The sequence below is a fragment of the Doryrhamphus excisus genome, chromosome 17, assembly GCF_030265055.1.
Source record: "Doryrhamphus excisus isolate RoL2022-K1 chromosome 17, RoL_Dexc_1.0, whole genome shotgun sequence".
Lineage (NCBI taxonomy): Eukaryota > Metazoa > Chordata > Actinopteri > Syngnathiformes > Syngnathidae > Doryrhamphus > Doryrhamphus excisus.
In genome coordinates, this window is record NC_080482.1 from 6356750 (window position 1) to 6372927 (window position 16178).

Below are 16178 nucleotides of genomic sequence, written 5' to 3' on the forward strand. Positions count from 1 at the left end.
CAATCATGTGAAGCTAATGTTTCATCACAAGGGTTTTGTGATGAGACTTGGATCTCTTTGAGTACCCCAAAAAGCACTTCAGAAGTGTCATTTATATACATTATGATAGATTTCTCTCACTGTTTTCTTCAGTACATATGGTTTTGGTTAGTTTACATGTACTTATCATAGGCCTGATGATGATTGAATGACACCAAATCAGATAAATATGCAATTGTTATTAAAGACAATTTATTTTCTTTAAATTACACAGAATCTAAAAAATATATACATACAGGTTCATGAGTCACGAGTCCAAAACATTATTATTACAGTGGATTTTGGACCAGGGTGTACCCTGCCTCTCCCCCAAAGTCAGCTGGGATAGGTTTCAGCATACCCCTGCCACTCTAATGGGGATAAGCAGTATAATAAATAGATGGATGGCCATTGTGGGTTTTAGTGTTATTTATATAAATATTGTCAGGTCAAGATGTGGGCAGAATCATGCCTTGTTTTTGTAGATGTTTTATGATATCCAGAATGGAGTCTAACTCCAAGCGGAATGCTTCCAGCTCTCTGGCTTTATCCAATGCAAGACTTTTCCAGTGATCCACCTTTGACTGCTGATCACCCTCCAGCCATGAACCTCCAATGACCTGCAGGAAGAGGTTTTGGAAGGCGTCACAACCGCGGCAACTCAAACAAGAGGATCTACGATCAACTTGGTAAGCAACCAGCAATTTCAAAAAGGAAAAAGATTTAAAGTTTTAACCGATTCTACCTGCTGTAGCTCTTTCTCTCTGTGTTGGTGTCTCTGCTCCATGCTGATAATCTTGGTCTCCAAGCTACACAGAAGTTTCACTTCTGGACTCTGGGCATCTTTGGCATCCTTCAGTTCTTTTAACAGTCTGCTTAACTGAAAACACAATGAAACACATTACATAAGACTTTTTTTTAGACTTTTTTAGACATAAGACTTCAGCTCTGCTTGCTGGTTCTTTGGACTATTGCTATCAGAGAAATCATCCATGATTAAACAACAATGTACCGTATTTTCTGGACTATAAGTCGCACTTTTTTTTCATAGGTTGGCCGTTCCTGCGACTTATACTCCAGAGCGACTTATAAATGAAAAAACTTTATGTTACATAAATCCTTTTCTGTTCATGTTTATTTTTTGTGTAGCTGAATAACCATTGTGTTAGCATATCTTACATCTATTCAGCTGGTTCTCTATTCTTTTATTGTTAGAACTCGCCTTCCAAGAGGATGTAATGTCTGTTTCGTGTAGTTAATAAATAATAAAATTAAATTACCCGCAAAAAATGCGACTTATACTCCAGTGCGACTTATGTATGTTTTTTTCTACCTAATTATGCATTTTTGGCCTTGTGCGACTTATACTCCGGAGCAATTTATAGTCCAGTAAATATGGTATGTTTGTTTTGCCGCTGCTCGCTGTGAAGGAAAGAGGGAGCCACATGTGATCAATTGTGATCAGCATTGAAAGGCTTTGATTTGCATATCCTAATCACATATTTTTTCTACGGAAATTGGCCGATACTGATCAGTGTCTAATCGATCGAAGCATCCCTACTAGCTAGTGGATGCAAGACAGGTAACAGAAGTCAACGCCATGAGAATGTACTCTGTTATTGTAATATCAATGTAGTTAATCCTGGGCGATACCCGATATCTATCACGGTGCTGGAATACTTCAATGATTTTAATTTTACTAATACAACACAGTCACGACTATTAGAATGAAACCTGAGTCTCCAAAGCTCCCTCTCGAGTTTTGGATACCGCCAGCGCTTCTTTAGCCCCTTGCAGCTCTTTCAGCTGGTCCTGCAAAAGCTTCACCATTATCTGTAAGAGCAAGTAAGTGCGTTAAAATGTGTTCATTTTGGAAGAATTTGGTTTTACTGACATTTTATTACCTCCCGAGTATTCAGTGCATTGGTAAGATGGGCAACCTTTGAAGATGAGTGCTCTGTAGCGTAAGTGGCACTCATTTGGTCCAAAGCCTTGAGATGCTCTGCCTTCAGAGAGGAAATCTGATTCGAGAAGAGATCTTTTTGCCTGAAGAGATGACAAAATATTCATTTAATCCTGATCTGGCTCTGTCAAACTCATCTACTGTATCTGAGGTATTCAAGGACCTGCACAGCTCTTCCTTGGCTTTTACAACATCTGATTTCAGTTCTTCTTTTTCTCGCTCGTTGTTCAGTTCAAACCGCTTCAGATGCTCTCGAAGAGCCTCGTTCTCCTGCAGCACCTCTGAGATGTGACTTCCTGTACAGTGCAGTTACATCGGAATAAGAAGGAAGCCAGATAAGTGTAATATCACTGGAGGTCATTTATACATAATGTGTAAACTACAGCAGTACCTCGGTTAACATCCACCCCAGTTAGGACATTTTTTGGTTAACATCCAAAATGTGTGGTAGAATTTTGCCTTGGTTTGCATTCACCCGCTTGGTTGGAGTTCAAAATGGGTTCCTTTTGTTAATGCCGCCGTCTTACATGATCATGACGTAACAAATACATGGGCGGCACAAAAGAGAAAGGCGATGGACCGTACCAAGACCTCAGAATTTTAAGGCTTAAGGAGAAGAGTTATGTAAACAACACACGGTGTTGGCAAAGAATGACCACACTCCTATACGACTATTTACTAGCTGGCTGCAAACATACTTAAAATTAGATGCAAAGTTCCCAGATGCGTACCTGTAAAGGCAGTAGGCTGATAAGTCTTCTCACTGTGGGCAGCTGGGAATGCTTCCTCCAATCCATCCAAGTATCCTGCAGCATCAGAGCAAGCTGATTTGATCGGGGATAGTTGTTTGGTCTCTGAAGAGCGAGCGTCACATCCTAAGCCGGGGCCACAAAGCATGTTCCTTCTCTCTTTCTGCAGTCTCTCCACAGTTCGGGTTAACTCCTGAATAGCTCGTGTTTTAAGAGCAAGTTTTTGGTTGAGCTGGGTTATGCGGAAACCATGTGCTTCCTTAGCAAGTTGCTGATGTCGTCCTGGGCTTGACAGAGCCTGCAGAGGGGGACCAGGTATATGATTTTAAATCAATTTGTTACCAAAACTGTTAAAAAGTCGCAAAAACCTAAAGCCAGTATTATTTGCAGACAATATTACTGCCTTTTGTTCTGGAGAAGTGACCAAAGGAATCAAATTATGGAATTATGGAAACATTGCACTCCTTACACTCCTTTTGGACACTTGGAACAACTAAGTATAATATGTAATGTATTCCAATATAACTTGTCTGCATGTTCAAATACAATTAAACTACTACCATTTTATTCCCACAGCTATAAGTACTCGAGTACTAACCTTGTGTTTCAGTTGCTTCTTCAGAGTTTCAATCTGCTCCTGGAGAATGTTTTCCTTCTGCTCATGTGCTTCCTTGATGTGCTCAAGCTCAACATTCATTTTTTCTATCTGTAGCATCCATGACTCAGTAGTACATGCCGCCGCCGCTGCTAACTCTTCTTTGCTCTTCAGCTGCTGCTCCAACTCAGAGATCCGATGTTCGTATTGCCGCTACAAGATAGAAGACATCATTATACTTTCCAATATTGGCTTTGGTCCGATTTTTTTTTTTTTTGGTCCAGACCAAACTACAAATCTCCAAGTGTGAGTGCCGCCCAAACAAACAACAGAGGAGTGAGAATACTAATGAATGGAATACAATTTAACTGATGATGCTATGCAATTGTTTTGACTGGCTTGTTAGCGTCAATTAATTTTATTTGTCCGCTGTAACTATTTTATTTTCAATGACATGCGGTTAATGAGTTCCAAAATTGTCAAAATCTCACATAAGAGAATGGATAATGGATGTTTGCTAAATACAAGGATGAAGAGTCTTGAACCAGTCATGATGTGCTATACATATCACTATATTGACAGTTAATATGGTACCCAATATGTCATTTTATGGTCATATCACCTCGTACTTCGGTACGTGACAAAAAAATTAAATTAAAATTAATAAAAAAAAACTTAAACTGTATTATAGAAAGCAGGAAGTGAACAAATGTAACAGTTACTGATTGTAAAAGTACCAGATGGAGGGGTAGGATTTAATAAGCTTTGCTTCTTCCTACTCCTTTTGGACATGTGGAACTGTGAACTGATTATGTGATGCATTCAATTGTAATCCGATGCATGTTCAAATGAAATAAAACCATTACCATTACCATAAGGTTCTGTTCCATTCAACAGGAAGTGATGTTTTTTTCTGTATTACTGAAACATACAACCAATTCTAATTGTCCATTCTTACAAACATGTAAATGTAAATGTAATAACGGTAAATAGAACACTTCAACATCACATGTGGTACCAATGCATTATCAGTAGTGTTGTGTCGGACCTTGGTTTTTTGGAACTGCTGCTCCATCTCCTTTAGGTTTTGTTTGGCCTCTTCATCACGGGTCTCCATCTCTGCCTCAATACGTTGTATCCTACGTTCAAGCAGGGTGTTGATGCAGCTGGATGCTGATTTTCTACCGGTGGCAACATTCTCTTGATTATACATTACAGCTGACAAGCTTGGGTTCTTGCATCTTAGCATCTGTTCCAGCTGCTTCACCTGGTAAAGGTAAGAAGACTCTTCAGTCATAAAAAATGAGAAAAGTGAGCTTGTTGCTTATGGGCCAAACCTGTCGCTCTAAGTCCTGCATTCTTTTAATGTCCATTGGTTTCTCTCTGACTTTTTTCTGTCCCACACTACTTCTTTTGCCAACTTCCGCTTTCATTTTGTCAACCTGAAAAAAATAGCCCAATATTACATAAAGTTATGGGTAGAAGTTGTAGTAGTAGTAGTACACTGTCTCTGTACCTGCTTTTTGAGAAGCTGAATCTCAACTGTTGCAGCCTTCAGTCGCTCTCCATCTCTGGCACGCACTTCCTGGTTTTCATCCAGCTCCTTCTTTAGTGCTGCAACTTCCATTCTGAGCTTGTCCTCTGGAACACCACCTGACATATTCAGAAAGCATACTAACCATGCATTAAAGGTCCGTTTCATGATTTTACAACTTCCGCTTCAGCCCTAAATTGTTGACAATACCAGCGGTGGACATGCTTTGCAATTTTGCCACATCTCGCTCCTTCCTGATTAGCTCCATGTCGACCAGCTGGGCCTGGTTCTCCTGCTTCAGCCTGTGAATGTCCTCAGAAAGTTTGGCTTCATTCATCTGCTCAGAAGGAAACGATGAGTCAGCTCCAATGAAACTTAGGTCAAAGATAACGTCAGTGATGGTGGTGCTTGCCTGGGATGTATTGATGTGAGCTAAAAGATCTTTAATACGTTGATCCAACGAGCATGATGATTTACTGAGCTGCTCCCTGAACAAGGTGAAAAGCATTTATAGAATTTATGGTTGAAAAGAAGAAAACAATTATGGTTGATAACACACACCAGTGTACTGTACAGTATACACAGCATATATAATATACAGTAAATAGTCCCACAGTGTGTTCCTACTTTACTTTCATTGACATGACTATAATTCATCATCATTACAATGCAACAACATATCATCCCACCTTGTGAAAACAAGCTCACTGAGCAGTCGTTGGTTTTCCTTAAACATGGCGTGTTCATTGGCTTTGCTCTTGGCCTGCTGAGCCTTCATCTGCGAGTATAGCTTCTCATTTTCCTGTCAAATTAACAAGGGAAACAAAGAATTAAGCACACAGTCCGACTTTGTTAGTACTACATACTCGGCACAAGTGAGATAATGTAAGCATGTAATGGATCGTGTTTATAATAAATGAATAAAAAAAGGTTTACCTGCTGGTAGCCTTGAATGATAGTCTCCTGCTCTTGTATTTCTTTATGAATCTGCTGGAGGCTTTTCTCGGTCGTAGGATCTGTGGTATTTGTCAGTCTCATCTTTTTATTGGCTTCTTCTGCAACCTGCAACTAAGAAGTGACAAAATATCACAAATCACATATGAGTAAAACTATTTTTTTTAAATTAGCTCTAGCAAGCCTTCTCTAAAACAGAATGTGGGAGTATTGTCAGGAAATAAAACTAGTTTTAGGTATTTCATGGCTTTACAGATGTTGTATATGTGTAAGTTAAAGAGTTTGGGCTCCAGTATTGACCCTTGGGGTACGCCGCATGATATATTTTTTGTTTTTTTCTTAGTTATTTTTTCTACAATGTGCAGTTCACATTCTCATAACACTTCCTATTATTGACCCTTGAGGCACCAGAGTTTTGTTAAAAGAAAATATTCAGGTAAGCATAATATAAGGACATGACTCAAATATTCAACACAAAAAAAGACATACCCTGGATTGAACATGCTCCACTCTTTCTACCAGTTCAGCATTCAAATAAGTTTCTAAGATATACTTTTAAAGACTGGCACTCCTCTGCGCTGTTTGAACATGTTTTTTTTTATGATTAGACCCCCCCAAAAAGGCGGTATTTTTAATGAACACTCCGTTTACATGTTTTTCTGTGTGTGTGTTCATGTTTATCCACCTTGCTCTGCAGACAATAGTTTTCCTGTTGGACAGATTTAAGCTCATCTGCTTCTTTCTTCATTATTTGCAGTTCCTTCACTTTCTGGGCCAGCTGGTCTCTCAGTTCTTCCACCACAGAAATGTCCTTTTGAATGGCAAACATAACACGTGGTATGACACATGGCAAGAAGAGAGGACACTCTTTTAGGAGGTTGCACTAGTTTGACATATTGACACTTAACCATTGAAAAAATAAATACATTCATTCATTCACTACCGCTTTTTCCATTGGAGCAACAACTGTCTTCTTTCATTTTTGAAATATGTATCATATTTACTGCTATAGAATGCTGCACCTCATAGTGACCACCTGATGGCAGTGTTGGCATGTTTCATAGCAACTTTTTCTTTGTTGACAAACGTTTCCTTCTTGTTATAATAGAGATGGGAGAGAAACACTCCCATCGTAATGCTGCCAGAATTATTATAGCTCCTACACCAAGAAGTAAAGAAAGTAGTATTTTCTTACATTTTCATGACATGCATGCACGTTGCAGTCCTGTCCGTCTGTAACTTCCTGGCGACTGCCTGAGCCCATCTGCTGTTTAAGGACATCCACTAATGACTGGACAGACACTACAAGGTCACTGCTAGCATTCACACCTGGGTCTGCAAACAAAACATGTTGACGTTAGAATAGTGATGAGGAAAACATCACTAAACAAAATGTACATATTTTACTGTCACAGTATAATGCATTTATATGTACAGTATCAATACAGGAGGGATACACTTATGATGATTCAACTGTTGATGACTGAAGGATCTGTACCAACCTATGTGATTGTCTTCCTTTTCTTTTTTCTTTGCAGTTACGAGGCTCGGCTTCATGACTCGGGAAACCGAAGACTGGGTTTTGGCTGCATTAGTGTTTTTAGTCACTCCTTTCGGTCTTTTACTGTTATCTTTCTGGGCTCGTGGAGTCACCACAACGGGCTTCCTTGCTGACGATGCCGAGACAGAATTACTGTGACAGCCACGGCGGGTCTATGAGAAAATCATATATTTACTTAAATTAACAAAAATGTGCACAAATACATCACCCCTAACATTCATTAATTCATTTTCTATCCTTATGAGGGTTGCGGGTATGCTGGAGCCTATACCAGCTGTCTTTGGGCGAGAGGCAGGGTACACCCTGGACTGGTTGCCATATAGACAAACAACCATTCACACTCACATTCATACCTATGGACAATTTGGAGTCGCCAATTAACCTAGCATGTTTTTGGAATGTGGGAGGAAACAGAAGTACCCATGCATGCACGGGGAGAACGTGCAAACTCCACACAGAGATGGCCTCGGGTGGAATCGGACTTGGGTCTCCTAACTATGTGGCCTGTGTGCTAACCACTTGACCACCATGCAGCCAACCCCTAATTTGATCAAGTTATACATTTGTCTCACAGGCTGTTTCTTTGTTTTGTTTGTGTGAGAGGCTGTGGGAGCGGGACGCGTGGTCTGTTCCTCCATCAGTCTGTCCACTTCTTCTCTGATGTTCCACGTCAATCCAAGTTTAAGATGTTCTGGGTGGCTGGCTTGATGGTTTTCCAAAGTCTTGCCTCCTTTACATTTCACAGTTTCAGCCTTCTCCAATTTTTCCTTCGGTTTCATATTTTGGGTAACAGAAAAAGTTCTGTCTAATGGATAGACGTTTTCCCCCACGCCATGTTCCGCAGCACTGTTATCAAGAGATGTGACAAAGCAAAAATTATATTACGCAACCTCCAAAACATCAGCTACCATACATGAGTATAGTATTAACGCTATCAGTGACCACAATTGCGGCTGCATGGAGCACCAAATGAGTGTACTTCTAAGGGACATATGAGAGATACTGCAGTTCAAGTAACAAGTAATAAAAAAGTGGAAATCATCACATCAGACACCTGTTGCTGGGCATATTTTATGGTTAGCTTTGCTAACAGAAATGCTAGAGTTGTGATGGTGTGTCTGTAAGGATTTTGTAGGAAACATCAACCAGTTATCACACTGGTTTTAGCATGTTGCATCACTAACCTGACTGGGCGGATGGGTCTCATCAGTTCTTCTGCAGTGGATAAGTCTAGGTACAGACATACATACAGACATGATCATGTTTTCCACACGGAAAGTTATCAAAAATATTATATATAACAAAATTAAACACAAGTTATTGAATTTAAACAATTGTGAGAGTCTGCATCAAGCCAAATAAATTGTTATCCATATATAATGTTATTCATTCATTCATTTTCTACCGCTTTTCCTCACAAGGGTCGCGGGGGTGCTGGAGCCTATCCCAGCTGTCTTCGGGCGAGAGGCGGGGTACACCCTGGACTGGTCGCCAGCCAGCCAATCACAGGGCACATATAGACAAACAACCATTCACACTCACATTCATACCTATGGACAATTTGGAGTCGCCAATTAACCTAGCATGTTTTTGGAATGTGGGAGGAAACTGGGGAGAACATGCAAACTCCACACAGAGATGGCCGAGGATGGAATTGAACCCTGGTATATATATAATGTTATATGATTCTTAAATGATTAGCAATTAATTCCTGTATATACACACAGCCAGGGTCAATACATTATTTCAGAGTGTAAAAAATTGAATAAATTCCCCTTGCATATTACTTTTGTCAGAGGCGTAAACCTTTTTTATGGGGGCGCACAGCACAGAATAGGCAGGAAATTACTGATCTAATCAACTTCTGTTCTCAGACATCAACATGTAATGCAACTGTTAACATACAGTATATGATAAATATAGTTAATAATAGCATACCAGACTCGTTGGTAAAAGGAAGCGACTCCATGGCCTGTTGGGAAGGCAGAGTTGGCCTGTTGATGCTCTCATTCTTGTCCAGCGGTGGATAATGTTTAAGATCATCTAAATCCTCGCCAGTATTAATGTGTCTGTAGGCACTGTGAAGAGCTTCCATATCTGAGCCTGCCGTCTGGGCGTAGGACGGGCCTGCTAAAGAGGAAAACACAAGCACTTATCAAACAAATATTCATTATAAGACCTGATATGACTTTATCTTACTCATATATGATTAATAAGTAGCAAGTAAGTAGCAATAATGGAAATGTTATGGTTTGACCGTCATGTTTGCTTGTGCCTCCTTCGTTACTTAGCTATTAGCACGTGTGTTACCTCTGTCCAGAGATTCTTGTACTTCTTTCCCTCTGTCTTCTAGCTGTCCTTTTAAGTCGCCATCAAAAGAAACTGAAACCAAATATCAATTGCTTGGGATTTTAATAAACACAAAAACTCTTGATATCATCATAATTCGGCCAAAATCCCTCACTTTGGAACGCCCGCCCCACACCCGCCCGTAACTGCATGGGGCCTGGCTGCCTTCAAGACTCGTGCTAAAATAATAATAATAAATTTAATTTATAACGCACTTTACATCAAATGAATGATCTCAAAGTGCAACAGTTGCAATAAAAAATAAAAATTAAAAAATAAAAATTAAAAAAATAAAAAATAAAAAATAAAAAATAAAAAATAAAAATAAAAATAAAAATAAAAATAAAAATAAAAATAAAAATAAAAATAAAAATAAAAATAAAAATAAAAATAAAAATAAAAATAAAAATAAAAATAAAAATAAAAATAACAGCAAGTATCACAATAACAGAATAAGAACATCTAAAACAAGTAGAGCAGTGGAGGTGGAAATGACCAAAGCTATTTACAGCTATTTAAAAATGCTTTCAATGTTTAATGCTCCCATCTTACTCTGTGCTTAGTTATTCTCATTGTAACTCCATAATTGATGTAGTCAAAGGGGCAAGGAAGCAGAGAGGAGAGTTGTGTATTCACAACTCTCCTCTCTGTAGTTTACTGAAGGTCTTGCATGGAGGTCCACAGGAATGCAGGCAATGAATCAATGAATCTACAGTCTTACCCCCCCCCCCCCCACCCCCCCAAGGTTCCCCGCCATGACATACTTCCATGATTAAGATGTGAAATGCAAATTGACGGCTACATTAAAAAATATTAAACACTGCTTCAGTTTTCAATTATTCTTTGTCGAAATGGGATTTAATTTGTATTTCTCATTTTTGATGTGGGTATTACACCAGGATTGAATTCAGTGTGTATTTATCTTGCCTTGTTTCTCACCTTTTCCAATGATTGGAGACATTCTCAATTTCTGAAAAACAAAGAAAAGAGTGAAAGGTTGTATTTGTACATTTGTGAATGTCAACAAGAAACCCACCAAATCCTATGCAGTCGTTATCATGTGCTAACCCTGCCATTGTGAAAATGTGAGATTCACTGACTGACTTATGATTTTTCCTAGAAAATGTGTCTTTCCTTCAGTAATTTTTAAAAAACTGATATAAATATACATATTTTTTTAAAGTTGTGGATAATTGTTAGATTCTATTTACAATACATTTTGTTATATACACACTTTTTACAGTTTTTTTTGTTCTAGTCAGACAGGCCAAACTCTGGAACAAGTCACGTTTCTGTTTACTGACAATACGTAAACACGTCAAACAACTTTTTAACTTTACCATCACGGCCATGCTGACCCGGATACAACATATCTACGCTCCAAATATGTCAGATTCCAACAAACCTTTCTTTCCACATCCTCATCTTCAAAATCGTCACTGTAGTGTTGCATACCTATGAATATGTAGCATGGGAAGAGTATATTTAAGTACTACGACAAAGTCATCAGGCGGACAGATAAATTCAGCTCACTTACAAGGGGAGTCATCCTTTCCTTCATCATCACTACGATAAACTGACTCCTCTGCAATCCTGCAAGAAGAATACACACTCAAATCAAATCAAACTTCAATTATAAAGTGCTTTAAATACATATGTATACAAACCAAAATGCTTTACAGAGATAAAAACCCGGCCTCTTGCCCGAAGACAGCTGGGATAGGCTCCAGCATATACAGTGTGTTTTGTTTTGAGAAGAATTTAGATCTTCACAATGAGAGTTTCAGATAAAGAGCTTTTCATGAATTGAGGCTGTGCAAATGACACAATGAATCCCAATCCAGATCATCTTCAGATAAATCAACATTTTTGGATTACTATGACCTGATTGGCTAAGGATCTTCCCAGACATTTGTCTTCATTTTTGTTTTGCTTTTAACGTCAAGCAAGTGTATTAATCAGATCGCTTTACATACCTGAGGTAACTAGCGGTGGTAGAACTTGTAATGTCCATCTCTTTGTTCAGCTGCCTGTAATCTATATTTGACGAAGCACCTGTCTCCAACTGGCCAAAAAACTTGGCTTTTTCCTCATCTTCCACCAAAGTGTCCACTCCCACGCTCTCGTTGACGGCTGGCATGAGGATAAGCAGATCATAGATAAGTTCATAAAAGCTATTAAGCCTGAACTTACATCAATGCCATTTGATTTTCCATGCCTACATTCATGTAAACATGTATGCATTTTAACTAGGGCTGTCAAATGATTAACATTTCTAATCGATTAATCGTGGGTTTTAAAATTAATCAATCATTATTAATCACCATGTCTAAAATATGCTAATTTTTACCGCATTTTTCATTGCTTTATTTAATTCAGGTAAAACATTTCTAACTCAATACACGTCCATTTTAGCCCGCTCACCTTCTGCTTTTGAACTCTCTCCGGTTAGAGGAATTTTACCCTTCAAATCAGTCTTTCCTGAATTATCATCATCCTCTTCTTCAACTGCCTGAGACTTCGTCAAATACTTCTTTACAGTTTTATTAGATCCAAACAGTCCTGTAAAAGAGTATATGAAAACATTCAAGAAATGTTAATAGAAGGTGGCCTTCGCTGTTTGCAATTTATTTGACAAAGAAAAAAACTCCAGACTTCAAATAGTGACATTTCATGTGATACCAAAATAACATAATCAACACCTCACTTAACAAATTTGGAACAATTAGTAAAAGTTACTAATGGGGAGATCACAAACCAATCCATTCTGAGATGTTTATCTCCGTGGATTGTGAAATAGATTAGTAGATCATCATAAAGCTTACATTAAACAGGATTTATGGGAGCAACAGTTGTTTGAGGAGTTTTACACCTTCTAAAACAAAGCACTAGACAAAAACAACCAGAATTATTTTAGTTCTGCATACCTCTCTCATCTTCATTCTCCGTTTGGGGCTTTTTGGTTTTAAGGAATCGGCTTTTGGCCATCACTGCAGCAGCAAGATGTAAAGAAAAAAAAACAACATTTCAGTGTGTCTATTATAGTATGCAAATCCATATGTCCAGTTTCTATACCGCTTATCTTCATTAAGGTTGCGGAGGCATGCTGGAGCCTAACCCAGCTGACTTCAGGAGAGCAGCATGGTACACCCTGGACTGGTCGCCAGCCAATCACAGGGCACATATAGACAAACAATAATTCACACTCACATTCATACCTATGGATAATTTGGAGTCTGCAATTAACCTAGCATGTTTTTGGAATGTGGGAGGAAACTCGAGTACCCGGAAAAAACCTACACACGCGTGGAGAGAACATCAGCTCCACAGTGGAGATTCGAACCCAGATCTTATAAGCACAGGGTGAATATACAAATTCCACAATTAGCTGAGCCTAAATATGAACCCAAACCCACCCTCTTGCCTGAAGAGAAATGGTACTGCTGGAGTGCGTTATCAAAATAAACATAAATAGCAATTTAGAAAAATGGATACACACGGCAACATTAGTTCATCTTCTTTTTGCTATATTGTCTCACCTGTTGCCATTTCATCACCGTGTTCAAGATCCCCATCGTTCCACGGTGATAATGTTGCTTTCTGGGGTGGGTCACTGCCTTTATAATTGGGCTGCTTGTCACACAAATCCGCAGAGTCATCTGAAACAGACTGCACAATAATCATATCAGTGAGATAGTATAGAGATAGAATTACGTGTAGTACCGAGCTGTCTCTTTTTATCTGTTTTTATATCTTTAGAAAGCATAGAAATGAGAAATACATGTGTGTTCATGTCTCACATAAGGATTGTGGATAATCTGCAACCTTTTTAAGGGCTTTTTAATTTACTTACCTCCTTCAAGAACAGTTCAAATTGCTCATCCAGCTTTTCCTTGGTCAGAATGTGAGACATATTGATGCTTGTCCACTTGATAGTACTGGAGAGAACAGATAGAAGCTATGAAGACTTTATTCTACAGCCAATACAAGTCCAAACGCAAAACAATAGAAAGCTGTTCAATCACATTCACAAGCAACATGTTGAAAAGGATTCGATTCTCCGCTCGGGCATCTCTGTGTGGAGATTGTGTCCTGTGATTGGCTGGCGACCAGTCCAGGGTGTCCAAGGCAGCTGGGATAGGCTCCAGCATGCCCGCCACTCTCGTGAGGGTAAGCGGTGTAGAAAATGAATGGATGGAACTATTTTAGGCTGTCGCAATGGATGAAAGTTAATACACAGTAAATGTGACAGTAAATTAAAAAAATATATAACCCAACACAGCCTTAGTATTTGACATACAATGTATAAAATACAAATTTCATTCTTTCATCCTCTAAAGCATCAAGGACTTGCTTTGTTGCTTATTTCGGCTGTGTGTTTCCATTGCTAGCATGAGCTGTAAAGCATTCTAATAAGCGTGTCAAACATGATTTTCTCCTTAATCATCAAACGTGTTAAGAACGTTAGTTTGAGTTATATCGGCAAATAGTTGCTAATTGAAGAATTGTCTTTGGATTCCGACCAGGAGAAATTATCCTCTCGTTTTTCACAACAAAACAAATCGCAATTGCAATTCTTCCCAAAAGCGTGCTTATTTTAATTCGTTGTCTTCACTTAAAAATAAATATAACACACATCTCACACTTCGTTGTAATATTACAGAGCTATCGGTGTTTATCTACATAACACATATAATGTACATGTTTTTATTTTGAAGTTAAAATATTACTTCCGCTTTAGTAAACATTTCTTGACTCAATGAGAAGTCGTTCATCTCGTTAGCCTGTACCGTTAGCCGGCTACCTTTACACTCCCGATGAGTAATCGTGAACATGTTTGCGTAAACATGTCCGTGTATGTAATTAAACTCACATGAAATAAACCACAAATCCTTCAGATGAGGAAGTCCATCCTTCCTGCTTGCTAACTTCTTTCAGTGTGCGGCAGATCCCGCGACACTACGCGGGCGAGAAGTGTGCTCTGATTGGCTAAAAGGAACGCGTCATAGAAGTGGCAGGCCAATGAGCAGATAGATAGCGAGCCCATTGTGAAACGTGAGAGTGATGATGATATGAATGTCCACTATATGACTAATCAAGCCATGACATTATAATATTAGCAATAATAATACATTTTATTTATGTAGCACATTTAAAAACTGAGGCTACAAAATACACCGAGGGATCTTGGCCTGACACCACTGTGAGGGAGTTCTAATAATAATAATAATAATAATAATAATAATAATAATAATAATAATAATAATAATAATAATAATAATAATAATAATAATAATAATAATAATAATAATAATAATAAGCATCGTCATAATGGTCATAATCACAATTATAATAAAAAACTGATTATTTTCTCTAAAGCCCTTAAGGAGGTGGTTAATTTTGAGATGAATGTGTAATTGTTTAGACTTGGAATCAGAAGAGGGCTTCCTTAAAATCGGTTGAATAATGGCTCTCTTAAAGTGAGTCGGAACAGAGCCGGCAGGAGATAATGAATGTCCGATAGGGACTGATTGAGAAGGTAATAAAATGGTACCACCCATGCAGTAGCTGGGCCAATCAAGCTCTTTCCGCTTTTCTGACCTATAAATAGAGTTAGAATATTGTATTCTCGTGTTAAACGATGCCAAAGTTTCAGACAATGAGGTTTGAAAAAAGTTTGTGATGACTCAAAATGCTCAATTTGAAAAGGCGTGGGAAAACGCATCCTTTGTGATGTCACAGAGGGACAGACTCCACAGACTTCCTATGCACTCGGTAGTGTAACCAACCACAGTAGAGTGGGCGTGCCTGGAGGCGGGCTGTGGGTGGAATACATTAAAGCAGACCACGAAATCCAAAGAAATACAGCTGAATAGGTGCAGATTCTGGAAGAACTAAAATACTTTCTGTCCTGGTTATTGTGTGTAGCGGCTCTATAGGAGTCCACAAGTCAATACAACGGGACGAAAAATGAGCATAAGAGGTCCCCTTTAAATTGCCTTAGATTTTGAAAGACCAAAAGTTGCCTGACTAGGGAAATATTGTACCTGTGTTTATTTACTTTCTTAAATACACACACATTTATATATACAGTACATGCATACATATAGCCTACATATATCATAATGAACATCTGTAAATGCAAGATTATAGCAACAACACATACAGTATACTGTATATGTACAGTATTATATTATAGCACAACTGCTAATTTCTGTCTGTTGTCCTCAGGTTGGTAACGGAGATATAACAATAAGACACAAGGCACAAATAAAGACATAAAAGCAAGCAAACATTAAAGAGACAGGTTAAAGGTCATCACAGATGTGATTTTGTTTCATCCACTTTTTGAAACTGTACCTGTATGACACTTTCCTCTCCTTAGATATACATCTGATTTATAATTCAATATTTGTGTCTTACCTGAATTAAATGGCAATGCTCTCTTTATTCCA

General features: G+C 38.5%; 1 protein-coding gene across 7 annotated transcripts; it reads right to left on the reverse strand.

The window, feature by feature from the left end:
• Positions 1-229: 229 nt before the first annotated feature.
• Positions 230-16166, reverse strand: cep162 (centrosomal protein 162). 7 transcript variants are annotated; one of them, XM_058053999.1, is made up of 30 exons: positions 14597-14709; positions 13577-13661; positions 13263-13392; positions 12651-12713; positions 12148-12285; positions 11700-11856; positions 11261-11316; positions 11129-11178; positions 10663-10693; positions 9685-9756; positions 9313-9501; positions 8559-8604; positions 7947-8220; positions 7316-7526; positions 7009-7148; positions 6499-6624; positions 5796-5927; positions 5549-5661; positions 5272-5347; positions 5070-5196; positions 4842-4978; positions 4663-4767; positions 4374-4592; positions 3329-3538; positions 2713-3028; positions 2145-2277; positions 1923-2064; positions 1753-1851; positions 764-898; positions 230-638 (listed from the first exon to the last, which is right to left on the reverse strand). In XM_058053999.1, the coding sequence occupies exons 2-30, from the start codon at positions 13634-13636 to the stop codon at positions 468-470; spliced, it is 3858 nt and encodes a 1285-aa protein (XP_057909982.1). In that variant the 5' UTR covers positions 13637-13661; positions 14597-14709; the 3' UTR covers positions 230-467. The 7 variants fall into 7 exon arrangements, with proteins under 7 accessions (XP_057909982.1, XP_057909983.1, XP_057909984.1 ...); XM_058054000.1 differs by having other exon boundaries at positions 5796-5921; positions 9313-9504; XM_058054001.1 differs by having other exon boundaries at positions 4842-4966; positions 9313-9504.
• Positions 16167-16178: the final 12 nt, after the last annotated feature.